The 13,233-nt window shown below is 37.1% G+C and overlaps 1 protein-coding gene across 1 annotated transcript in view; it reads right to left on the reverse strand.

The window, feature by feature from the left end:
* Positions 1 to 6,973: 6,973 nt before the first annotated feature.
* The window catches only part of pclob (piccolo presynaptic cytomatrix protein b), a 60,497-nt gene continuing 54,237 nt past the window's right edge, over positions 6,974 to 13,233 (reverse strand). The window contains exons 30-34 of the mRNA XM_044357005.1: positions 11,828 to 11,963; positions 11,617 to 11,679; positions 10,700 to 10,833; positions 10,429 to 10,574; positions 6,974 to 9,160 (exon numbers count right to left, since the gene is read on the reverse strand). Coding sequence (XP_044212940.1) covers positions 9,017 to 9,160; positions 10,429 to 10,574; positions 10,700 to 10,833; positions 11,617 to 11,679; positions 11,828 to 11,963 — 623 coding nt within the window. The 3' untranslated portion in view covers positions 6,974 to 9,016. The remainder of the gene's footprint in view (positions 9,161 to 10,428; positions 10,575 to 10,699; positions 10,834 to 11,616; positions 11,680 to 11,827; positions 11,964 to 13,233) is intronic.

Raw genomic sequence — 13,233 nt, forward strand, 5'->3', positions numbered from 1 at the left:
TATAAAGAAACACCTGCTAAAAGGAGGGTCTGACAACAGGTACCACACACACACACACAAGTGCACGCACACTGAATACAGATGCAGGTCTAGCTCTTTAAAATGCCCTACAACCTTTCAATGCCTACAACCTGCAGGGATGGAAGAATTTACTGGCTTTGATAGCACCATCTTTGCCAGTGACTATCAGTCATCCTGCATGGTTGCATGAGTGGCAGCAAGCAGAGAAACTGTCCCACATGGGAATCAGTGCTAGAGTGACAGATCTATCGATTTCACACATACAGTGTAAAATCTTATGAGCAAGAACAGTGAAAGCCCAATAAATCTCAGTGCCATCAATCAAGTACCTGTTTTATAAGATTGCATTTGCAGCTATCTGCTGTGCATTCTAACATGAATGTACTGTATATATACAAGCTCTTGCATCACAATCTGATATCAAATCACACAGTTTTTGTTAGCATTTTTAAATCAAAATAGCATCAACATTTTGATTGAATAATTGAATAACAAGTGAGAACACACACCTACTGTGTGTGTGTGTGTGTGTATGTGTGTGTGTGTGTGTGTGTGTGTGTGTGTGTGTGTGTGTGTGTGTGTGTGTGTGTGTGTGTGTGTGTGTGTGTGATTCAGGCCTGGAGGGAGGGTAGGGCAGCATAAGCAGGATGCTTGGGGATTTGGTTACCAATCGTTGCTTGGCAACCACACACCATCTCTCGCGTCCTCTCACGCTCCCCTCCTCCTTTTTCCCCCCTTCTTCTCTTTGTCTCTCCCATCTCCACCTCACCCAACACTCTCACTGTACTGCACTGTTGCTTGCTCCCTCCCTCAGTTTCTCGTCTATTTTCATCCCTTCACTACCTTTCTCACACTCATTTCCCCAAGCAAAGGAAGACAATGCACCAGTCCTGCTGGGAAGGGATGGAGAAAAAGTAAGTGAATGGTGAGAACTGAAGAGGTGGCGGTGGAGTGGAGGACTATAATAGCAAGGAGCAGTGTGGAGAGGATGAAGAGGTGGAGGCTTCCTCTGAAGACATCTCCATTCAGTACTTAAAAAAATAAATAATTGGGAACATCTCACACTACATCCTGAATAGGAAGAGGTGTCAGACTAATGCCTGCACTGCTACACTCCAACAACATCTCTCTTCACAGAGTCTAAGAAATAGATTAGAAAAAGTCCACAATAAAAACTAATGGCATCTGTCAGACAGACAGACAGACAGTATATTTTTGTCTAAACCTGAGATCATTGACAATACTTGTATATCTCAGAGAGCCTATATAGTTACATTGGACACTGCAATTGTCAACTATTAGATCATTCATTTTAGTTGTAGTAAACTAAAGCTCATGATGTAACAGCTATACTTTTTACATAATATTAACTTTGTTTGTTGACTCTTAAATGGGAATTCCCCGTACAATAAGTTTCAATATGTTTAAAAACATAATAATATCAGTCTAACAGGCTAATCTTGACCTCAGAAAAGAGAAACACTTTTAGAGATAACCGTCTTTGGTAATGATTGATCTTAATGCAATAATGTGTAAAAGCACCACTAGTTACAGATCAGTAAAGTTTGAGATTATTTGGTAGAAGATACTGCCATCTGGAGGCAATGCTTTAAAATCACAAGAACAGAGCAGTGTTTCTCAAAGTGGGGTCTGGGGACCACCAGGGGTCCTTGAGGAGGATCCAGGTGTCTCGAGCAAAAAGGGGAATGACTTATTTTCACTATAATTCCATCCATAAGTAACAACAATGACAGAAAGTATGACTATTTTTGGTCGTGGGTTTCATACACTTTCTGTAATTAAACAACTAAAAGCAAAAATCTTATCAAATGGAGGTCCATGGTCTAATTTGTCTCAGTTTGGGGGTCCTTGATGTGAAAAAGTTTAAGAGCCCCTGTTATAGAGTATACAGATATTAGACTGTTATGTACTGATGGTGAAAACCAGGTGTGCTATCACAGTAAATTGTGCTATCACATGTTCTTTAACATGTTTGTTCTTCTTTTTCTGTATAGGCAGGGTGCAGGTACAATAACAATATTGTAATCCATGGCATTTTACAAACATAAACAAAATATAAAACATGTCCATATCCACACACAAATACAGTATGTTGTACTTATACAGTATGTATTCATATTTGAACATACTGTTTCATGAACAAGCAATGGAAAATATCATTCCAAACATATCATAAACTATCTACTATGCACTGAACACCCACTCTCATCTCTGAAATCCCACTCACCAATGTTATTTAAAAATCTTTGTATTAAAATGTGTTACTGTCAATTAGATAAAATAATGAATTCAGTTTGGTACAAAGGAAGAGGGGCTATAGACTCCATTAGATATCTAAGTTTGGTGGTTGTTCATAAAAGATCCTTTGAATATGTGGTCATTATGTTTTTTCTGATTACAAGTCCTATTGAAGTTGCCAGTACTGTCAGTCGTGCAGTACATGTTGTACACAAAATAAAATGAAATTTAAAAAAAAAAGGAACTGCAAGCATATTATTGTTTATCCCTTTGTATTTTAAGTGTCTAACCCTGGTGGGTATTGGCCTTTCTGGATAAAGCATGTAATAAAGGAAAATTAAGGATCTCCAATTTTGGTTGGCAGAAAGGCAGCAGCATATTCAACAGACTAACAGATCAACAGACCCATTACATTACCCCCCACCCCCAGTTCCCTAGAGGAACACAGTATGATAAAATATTGGTGCCCCCAGAAGTGAGAAAACATGATGTGCTCTTTAAATGAAGAGAATGTAATGCAGTGCCCTATAGGTTGCCGTAATGGGGTGAGCTGGAAGTTCTGTATGGGTGCAATTAGGGTTCCCCTAATATACTGAAGAGCAGAATTGGGTGCCCTTTAAATGAAAAAAGTGCCCTATAGGGTGCACTTCCAGTGAATAACATGAGATACTTTGCCCTGTAAGATGCCCTTACGATGGAGTAGACTGGCCATTATGGTAGAAATGAATGTTTCCTTTATGTAGGCTAACCAAAATAAAACACCCTTAAAAACATGTTGTAGTTGTTGTAGCTGACATTATTCCATTCATATGATTTTGCTTCAGTACTACTCACTAGTTTTCTCATTCACACCCCCTTTAGAATGTTTGGGTCAGTGCAGTTTAGGCCATAACCTCAATACTAGTACAATTTGTCAGGTAGGTCACATAAAAAGGGTTTTTTGCAATTAAAACAAGTGTATGGATTAATTTTTTTAAAGGATGCATTACTAATGTATGTAGAACGTATATTCTAAGTTGGTTTTATATTTAAACCCTTCCAAAGCTGTATAACATGCTAAACAATATGCTAGATAGACAGTAGCTAGCTAGCTAGATACATAAATGGCCACTTCTATACGAAATATTTGGTACAAACTGGAAATCAACCTTGTGATGTAGTCTTTAGTCTTTAATCTTTAAGGAAATCGTTATAGTATTCTTTATTCAAAATGTGTTTACAACCCTTTAGCTTGGATTAACTGGCACTTGTAGAAAGGGAGGTTACCATTGGGTACTCTATGATTACAGAATCCTAAGAAGAGACAGAAAATTGAAGACAATACAAAGGGATCTGCAAAATGCAGCTAGAGGCAGCAAGGGAGGAGATGAGAGAGGTAAAGGTACTTTTGCATTAGCCATTAGCAATTAGGGGGATGCCCAATAGAACTTAAACCTCTGCCTAGGCACGTTAAAACATTTTAAAAATCCTGTCATGAAACTGGTATGGAATCTGGAAGAGAGCCTTTTGAGTGGTGTTCCACTTCTTATGCTCACCCTACCAGCAATGCCCAAGCAATGCTTATGCATCTTAAAGAAAATGATGTGGACACAGTCTTCCCAAAGCTGACAAAACTCCTCAAAACAAGTAAATGCTACATTGCCAGTGACAACTGCATCAGTTGATACAAAGTCACAGCCAAAAGAATTTTCCTTTTATTTCCCAATCTTGCTTCTCGCTTGCCTGACAAGACTACTCAAAACAGCTAATTCTCATAATGTTAAAAGTTCCATGTTTTTACTACAGATGTGTTTGAGAAATAAACATTTAAAATGGTACCCTGTATTTTATTAGAGATGTTTTCAAAATAAATGTTTAAAAAGTAAATCATTTTTTAACACAGAGGTGTTGTTTTCCTTATATTCTGAGTCCCTTTATAAAATGTTAATCTTAATTGGGGATATAGCCTTTTTACCAAGCATGCATCGTTGTTCTCTGCTGATGGGGGCCCATTGAATGTACCCTACCACCACTGTCACCTGCAGATTGTTTCAGGAGGAGGAATGGTCCATCATTCATGTCTTTTTACTGGCCCCTAGGATCTTGACTCCAGGTGGGGTCAAGATTTTATAACAATGCTGCACAATAATGGGGTCTAATTGCTAGATAGTTTGCTAATTACTAAAAACTTTTGCATCAATCCACCATGCAATTTTATGACTTGCATTTAACTTGTTAATATATATATTTTATAATGTTCAAGTTTATAAAATTTCAAATCTGCAGAAAAAAATGGTTAGCGTTAGTTTCAAAAGGCTTCAATTTACAAATAATGATTTCCTTTTTTTTTTGCAGTGGTCAGTTTCTCGTTGGTTTTGAGTTTTTTTGTCTGATTTTGTCTTGACTTGCTTGCGTGGCTTGTGGCTAAACAATTTAAGTCTTAAACCGTTGTGTATGTAGATTACATGTCTCAGTCAAAAAATAACTTTTGATTCATGTTGGTATTTCCTAAAGAAACACCTTAAGGTCTACTATTCTTATTATGAGTGTTATATTTAAAGAGGTCAGGATATCACCATCCACTTCCGTCAAAACCAGGAAACTCTTCTTTATAACAGTCCAGCTGCTCAATCCAAGATGTTAGTTTTAGTCAACACTGCCTCTGAGAGGCCATGTGATCACATTACAGCTGAATGAACCATCAAAGGCATGATGGATATGATGATGGTTATTGCACAGTACAAATGAAGTCTTTGACATTGACATGCCATGCTCCTAATGCTCATATTAAATAGTAAATGCACTGACTATAAATTAAATAAAAAGAAAAGCATGCAAGGTAATAAATATTTTGTCTTTTTAGTTAAAACAGATAGAGATAGTGATATACAGGATAATTTCACCCAAAAGAGAAAATTAAAAGACAAAACTAAAAAACAAAAAGAGAAAAAACATTTCTACAGTATTACTGAGAATAAATCATAATTCGATTTAAAAAAGTTATTATATGTGGCACCTTATGGACAGCACCACAAAATTGGCAGCAAGGCTGGTTCTGGCCATTTGCTATGCAGCTCTTCTAATACATCCATGTTTTCAAGTCAGTGCATTTTTGCAGTTATTGGTGCTTAACTGTCTACTTGTACATACTTCACATCAGTGGACACTTGCAAAGCAGAGGATCAAAAATGAAATGCACTTGTCCTTTAGCAGACTTAATTAATAAGTGATGATTAAACTACTCAGAAAGTAAGTAAGTGAGTAAGTGTTGTGGATGGGTTACTTTCAAAAGTATGTAAAGTAAAACCATAATTTGTAGGATTTGAAAATCTATCACTTTGGCACTATCTGGTGGTAGTATCAAGAATGACACTGTGACTGACAACAGTGTGCACTGCTTTGTTGCTTTTCATCTTATGAGAAGTCAAAATGTCTGCTCTTAACAAGGCCCATTATCACTTAAAAACTGTTAAGTTCTTATACAAGAGGGAAAAAATGTTTTTTTGTTTTTTATAATTTAAAACAAGACCAAGCTCAACTCTGCATGTGTAATATAGGCTCTTCTTAATATTTATTCTTTAGACTCAGGGGAAACAGCTGATTTTTTACAGCACAATTTGCATAATATCTCAACACATCCTGTGTACAACCACAAAACCATAACATTAGATTCTTTGTTTTTACACGGAGTGAAAAACAAGACAATTTTACAAGCATATTTCTTTACAGTCAGCATACAGATAAATCTATACATATTCTCTTTTTAAACATAATCTGTAGGCAAAATATACTGACAAACCATCAACAAAACATGCAACATCCAAAACATAAAGTCTCAGACAACTATTGAAGTTGAATAGATTTTTTTTTCCCCTTTATGTTGTTTCAGCCGTTTACGGGACGTGGTTGCACAGATAGTCATTGGTTGACAGCACACGTTTTGATTACACAATCAAATCCCCTTAACTATAGACACGCATTGCTGTACATTTAGAAGTCTTTTGTGATTTTTTTTCGACACTCACATGCTCATACTTCAGACAATAGAAACATTCAGTCTTTGTAGAAAATAAACACTTTATGTACACGTCAAAGGACTTGAGTCACATTCACACCCCTCAGAACAACGACAAATGGATGATTTCACAAATACAGGCAACAGCTGATCCGAACAAACAGTATTTAGCTTGAGGGAAGTCTAATGAAACACCAGGGGATAAACAGTCATGACTGAGCATTTTAGGGAATATGTCTTATTTACTGTACTTTGTACACAGACTGTTAAGTAGACTATGAGCACGATGTAGTGAGGTGATTTTTCCCCAGATTGTGCATTGTGTTTAGGAACCCCAACGTGTCTGCATGTTTTTCTTTTGCCACATAGATACAAAATGCACACCACAATATTTTCTGCCACCACATACACCATGATTCAGTTCATTTCAGTGCAGAAACACAAAACACATAATCTTGTATGTCATGACAGTTAAAATGGGACAAGAAAATAAACAATGTAATAATAAAGTGCACAAGCTCCATGTAGATGTTAACAGCTGTTAACATCAATATATATTAAAATCAGTAAAAAATCAATATATTTTAATATTTTCTTTCAATGATGTACAAATTAAAGTTATTTTTCAATAAGACATATTTTAGACTACAGATATAACATTTAATTCAAAAACAAATGCATTCAAACACATCTATGTTGCATAGAATTACCTTAAAAGAACCAATGGATCTGGAATTAAAAAAAAAAAAAAAAATCAAGGTTGGCACAGCAAAATAATTTTCTGAAAAATCCTCCACATTCCCTTCCTTATTATATTCTCTTTTTTGTGTTTTCCTTTGTTATTAGGTTAAAGTGACATCTTGTTCTAAGTGTGTTTGTCGTTTCTTCTCTTATATTAAATTCTACAAAAATTGCATCAGCCCTGTGATATGCCAAAATACACCAACAGTAGATCTGAGGTTCACTTGATAGTGTTTTTCTCATTGTAGATATTGTGGCAAAATATGGGTGAATACATGGGTCACCTGCACCACATTAATACTGACGCTTGGCCCCACGTGTTCTTCTGACCCAAATATGACTGAACCCCAGTGGGCCTGAGTGAGTGTTTTGGTCACAGGCAGTGAAAAAGGCTGGTTCACTGTTTCAACAGGAGTCACTGACACATAACAGCACAGTGAGTTTTACAGCACAGCCAGACACATACAGGAACCTTGATGTTTGACTGGTAAGAACATTTTTTTTCTTTGTTTTGAAATAATTTTTAGGTAAAACTAAAACCAGGGGGCTTTACTAATACACAGAAAGCCGAGCTGTCATAGTGAGGTAATGACAGTTGCAGATCTATGTGTGGTTTTGACACAACTTGTGTGAATTACATGTCTATTCAAACAGTGTAATTACATGATGGGCTACACAGAATGAAATATTAGCATACTCTGAGCAACCACAATAGCGTTAAAGTAAAATGTTGTACACGTCATACAGATGTGATAAACGCTTGTCATCCTCTATGGTTGGCTTGTAACATTCAACACAGCATGTGCTTTGGGCTTCAGAGCACAAAAATGCTGTTCATTTTATTGTTATTCTAACCTGCTCTACATAGTAGCGTACCGATGAACTAGCGATATGTCACTGGATGTTGACCTTGACCTTTAAAATTATCACAGCCCTGTTGAATATCTAGCAGCGGTGCATCAATGTGATAAGACGACCGAAGGAGCGATTTCTCATAAACATCCTTGAGCTTACATAGTTCCACATTCACATAACAGCAATTAGGACTGCCTACACCATAGACAAAAGTAGCCTACTGGATTGTCAGTGCGCCACCTACAGCCTCAGTCTAACAGAGATTATTGTCTATATTTAATTACTGTATATATAATCTAGTGACAAGAGACAACTCTTATACTGTATATTGTGTTAAGATATATTCGGCATCTGATATTTTTATATTATATAAACATCACAATGTACAATGTAATTCTCTGATATGCTCTGTAATCTGTATGTGTGATATCTACAATCTGAGGTGATATACATTTTCATCCCATCCCATAACAAAAGTCAACTTTCTAACTCTGTTCTACATAGAGTAGGCTTTGTTATTTTTACATTTTTATATGAAACTGAAAGACTATCATAAAAAAAAACAAAAAACAAAACATTTGCATTCCTTCATCATCAAATACTTCAATACCACTTATGTCCACACACATCACGACCATCATTTAGGCATTACAACAATGACTCTCATATGAAGAAAACACAATGCTAATTCAGTTTATCATGCTGTGATCAAAGTCAAATTCTCTTTTTTCCCCCCTCTTCCCCTCTGATGACAGATATGTCATCCCAGTTGCACAGCACCAAAACAACAAAGTCTCATGAGGATAATGGAATTGGAAATATGGTAAGAACGACATCACTGCTCCCAAAGCCATATTGCTGCTGAGTCTGTTTCGGTGCCTGCTGTGGTGTTTGCATGTTTTTGCATACTACAAGCAAAGTCCACAGCCAGCAAAGACCTGACATGGGAAGAGGTGGACATGTGCGCTGGCAGTGTTGGACTGATAATTCCTTCCTACTTATTGTATAACTTATAAAATGAGGAAGCAAATTAAATGGATTTTTTTCTCTCTAAATCATCTTTTTCTTAAATTGGAACTCTGAACTAGTACACTCTGGCTTCACCTTTCGTTGATCTATTGCAACTCCATATTTTTGGCGTGGTGCTCATGGGTGGGTTTGAGTGGAACTGACAAACAGCTTGTGCCAGCTGACCACTCTCTTCCTCATGTCCACCTTGTCCAACCAGATGTAGGCTTCCCCTATGAGGGTCTTCTTCATGAACTTCCCTCCATTGGAAACTAAGAAAAGCTGGAAGTACATAGGAAAGAGAGACAAAATTTCATTGCTCATTCTCTATATTCATTCATTCATATCTGATTTTCATTGATGTCGTCAGCTGGATAACATGCTGTTATTCAGGTAAAAGTATGTTATCCAGCATGAATAATACAAGCACCACTGGGCCAAGTGGTTAGAAGATGACAAATTCTGATCTATTGATCATTTATACATTTTTAGAATTGTTTTACATAGATTCAAAATTTGAATCAGGATTAAATATGGACATTAATATTTTAATTTATTAATTAATATTATCCTTTAAAACAAATTAAATGTATTCATAGTTGTTGCATACATATCCATTATTTTCCCTTTAGCAGAGATTAAAAAAAAGATTCAAAGAGGGATGGGATTGTAAGATTTGTCAGTAATAATTCAAGATCCCCTCCAGACATTGTAAGATATTTAAAATATTCTGCTTGGAATAAAAATATGTGTCTTAGATGTTTTCCTCCACAAAAAAGCGCAATTACCTCATTAAACACCTTCAAATCCTATCTATTTCTTCTCTCTCACTGAAAAATCTGAAATCCATTAATATGCAAATATTGTTAATTTCAAAAATTTAACTCCTAGACTGCTTCATCCTCAGTTTATGGAGACTTCAAGTGTCCAAATCACATTTGTGTTAGTTGCGTACTGGACCACAAATAGCCTCCAAACTAGTTGTGATGTCATTATGCTCACAAGCCATTTAAACTCAGATTTTCAATGAGCACAGAGAAACTTTACCTCTTCAGCAGATCAGTGTAAAAACAGATATCTAGTTAAAAACTCTGCACATACATCATTCTGAAAAGTGAAGCTCAAACATCCAAGTGAAATAACAACAAGCAAAACACATTTTTGAGTGGAGGGTGACTTTCAACTAAAACTGTGAAGATTTGTCCTCTTACAGCCACTACCAGAAATGTTTAGATCATCATATCCTGCAGCCTGCCAGGAGGTAGTTCAATCTCCCAGCTGCTCCATGAGGCAGCAAATCAGTTTATAAAACAATCAGGTTTAAGAAGTTTCTTGGATATTAAAAGTCTCCAGTTTAGGTGTAATGTGTAATTTAATATATATAAGGTTGTTTCTGTCAGTGTCGAATAGTTGGATGCAAATTACCTTTTTTTTTTTTTTTAATGCTAAAATTTTACAAAGAATGAGCTACATTAAAGCAGTATTGCAATTTTTTTGGACTTTTGACTGGCAGACAGAGACAGATCCATATCTACAACGGTCTGTTGTACCTGTATGGAGTGTCCAGTTGGGTTGAGGGGGAATCTGAAGGTCTCATTGAAAGACGGCTCCCTGTCATGTCGACAAACTCTGGTCTTCTTCTTGATGATCCTTTTCTGAGTGGCTACATTTACCACATACAACTTCACATACAGGTCTGAAGGCAAATTAGACAAAAAAAACCATTGAATATGGGTTGGTGAACCTGTAAACTGTTTAAAGTTAATAAAAACACACATATTTTCATTCATGCATGAACACAAATATACACTAGTTTCAGACCTGGTAGGTGGTCTGGGCTTTTGAACTTGTAAGTGATGTTTCTGCATTGAAGGATCTCCAAGACCAATTGGTCTCCTTCAGTCTTCACCTCCTTCTTAAGAGCAACCTTGATCTCTCCCATTACTTGTGTTTTACTACCTAAAGCAAGAAATTACAGAGAAAAATAGAGATGTGGAAAATCATTTTTTTAGAATAAAGTCAGCAATTCTTTTTTTTTTGTTTTCTTCTTTCCAGGCACATTTCTACAGTTGCATAGGAAAGCATAATGTCACTAAAGCTGATTTAAAATATTTAACAATTATGCATCAATAAAACTGGCCTCACCGCAGAATGAAAGGTCAGGGAACATCTCTGCATTTTCTCCCAGGTCTCATCAACTGTTGCGTGTCTCTATTGATAATTTAGTTTTATGGGTTTTACTCAGACAGGCTGAGTTAAGTGTGTTAAACATGTTTTCAGGCACCATGGAAATGACCCCTTGACCCTCGTTTGTGTAACAGCTGCCAGGCTGCAGCCTAAAATGACCTTGGAGTCTTTGTTACACATTGAAACTAGAGCTTGAAGGGAAGCATCACGACACCCGAGCTGCTTTAAGCGTAGATATGGTTATGACAGAGGGTAGGATAGTATAACATCCTCTTGTCTTCCATCATCCTAAGCCATGCATCAAACCATTATACTGTGGGGTAAATATTGTTAATTGACGATAACCACTTAACTGCACATTTGACTCCACAATTGAGTCATTATGAAAACACAGTTAGCGGTGGTTAAATATGTGGCTGGGTAAATGAATAAAAAAAAAAATAGTGTCATTATACAAAGTACCCAGCAGGTGGAGACCTACAACCAAGTAAGAAGACATCTTCTTTCACATCCTCAAGGTTTTTACAGTAAACAGAGGACATTTCTGGAACTTGCCTTCATTTTCCGGGGTCCCGAGTTGGTTTTTGTCAGTGCCATTGGGAATAGTCTTACCGCTATGAAAAAAAAACCAAACATTTATTCAGAAGAGACCAGACACATACTGAATAACAGATAATGCAATACTAAGCACCACTGTCAGCTTTAAGCATCTCACTACATAGATGCATGTCGTGTATTAGAAAGAGTCACAGATGCTCTTACATGTGTGGCACTTGAAAAATGGCGCTGTCCACTCCAGTGCCCACCACTTCCCCCCCATCTCCATAAGTGTCTCCCACAAGACTCGGGGCAGACAGCACCACTGATCCTGACACATCACCCAGCCGGTGTCCTGGTCCTGAGGGTAGCAAAAGGGAGGACGATGGTGATGAAAAAAAAAATCTGCCTATCTATCTGAAAATTATTTGGACATAGTGACGTACACAGACCGTCATCACTGATACAGCGTTTACCACACATGCATGCATGTCCAACAGATATACAGAAACACTTCGCACCCCCCTCAGCTATCACTCTGACAGTGACGCTGTCTGTCAAACATAGCTTTGACTGAGCATCACATAACAGCATATCAAGGGAGGAACACATCAACACAGACAACAGTTTGTCCTTGCATTTAGCAGTGCAGCAAATCCCTTCACTAGAAATAAATGAAAGTCTAAGTTAAATTCACACATAGAAATAAATTTAATGTGATGATGTTCTCTCATAGATTTAAAGTAATTATTTGTTCTTGGCTCCTGGCTGCTATTGAGTTACGCTCATACAGTATGAAAGCGTGATTAGTTCAGGGAGTATGTGAAGTGTTTCTTTCCAGACGAAGGGTGGATATATTCTTTGCTGTCATGGTCACAGAATCCACTTTCTATATCTGCTTTGCAATGATGACTAATAGCATTTAGATTATGTTTGACACACAGTCTGTGACTCAAAGGCAATAGCTTGAAATCCCATTTCTCTAACCCTAAAAACATAATTATATCACACACATATAACATACAGAGACACACACGCAAACTCTCAGACTTCGCAGACTCACATACATGAAAATCATTAGATGAGAAATATCTAAATTAATTTGTTACTTCAATTATTTACACATTTGGTTATATGGCAGACTTAATTTATGTTAGATATCTGTTCTTTTATTTGTATTATTTACGTCATTGTGGTTATTAAGGAAGGATTAATAATATTTATCAGTACATCTTTCCTATGTTGCCTCACCTTCCCTTGACACTTCTGCTCCTCTCATGGTTAGCTGACCGCTTTACTCTCAATGGCCGGTGAGTGCAGAGTGAGCCTCCTGTTGACTTTTGAACCTCTTGGTGTGTCTGTGTTTCCTGGTTTGACTGGTTCAGTCTCACATTTGTGTCCCCTTTGTTTTAGGTAGTGGGAATGGGAAAGGACTGGGTAGGGAGGAGAGCCTGTGTGCCATAACTGTGTGTGTCTGTGTGTGTTTTGTGATTTTTCTAAGGGTTCATTCATATGGCACACGCATGCGCACACACACAGAGAGACTGCAGCATCACAAAGTCCTCGGTGGCCAAGGAACAGTAGCCAGGGAAGCTGCAACTGCATGCTTAAATAGCTCTGACACTGGGCTA

Source organism: Thunnus albacares, chromosome 7 (assembly GCF_914725855.1).
Source record: "Thunnus albacares chromosome 7, fThuAlb1.1, whole genome shotgun sequence".
Lineage (NCBI taxonomy): Eukaryota > Metazoa > Chordata > Actinopteri > Scombriformes > Scombridae > Thunnus > Thunnus albacares.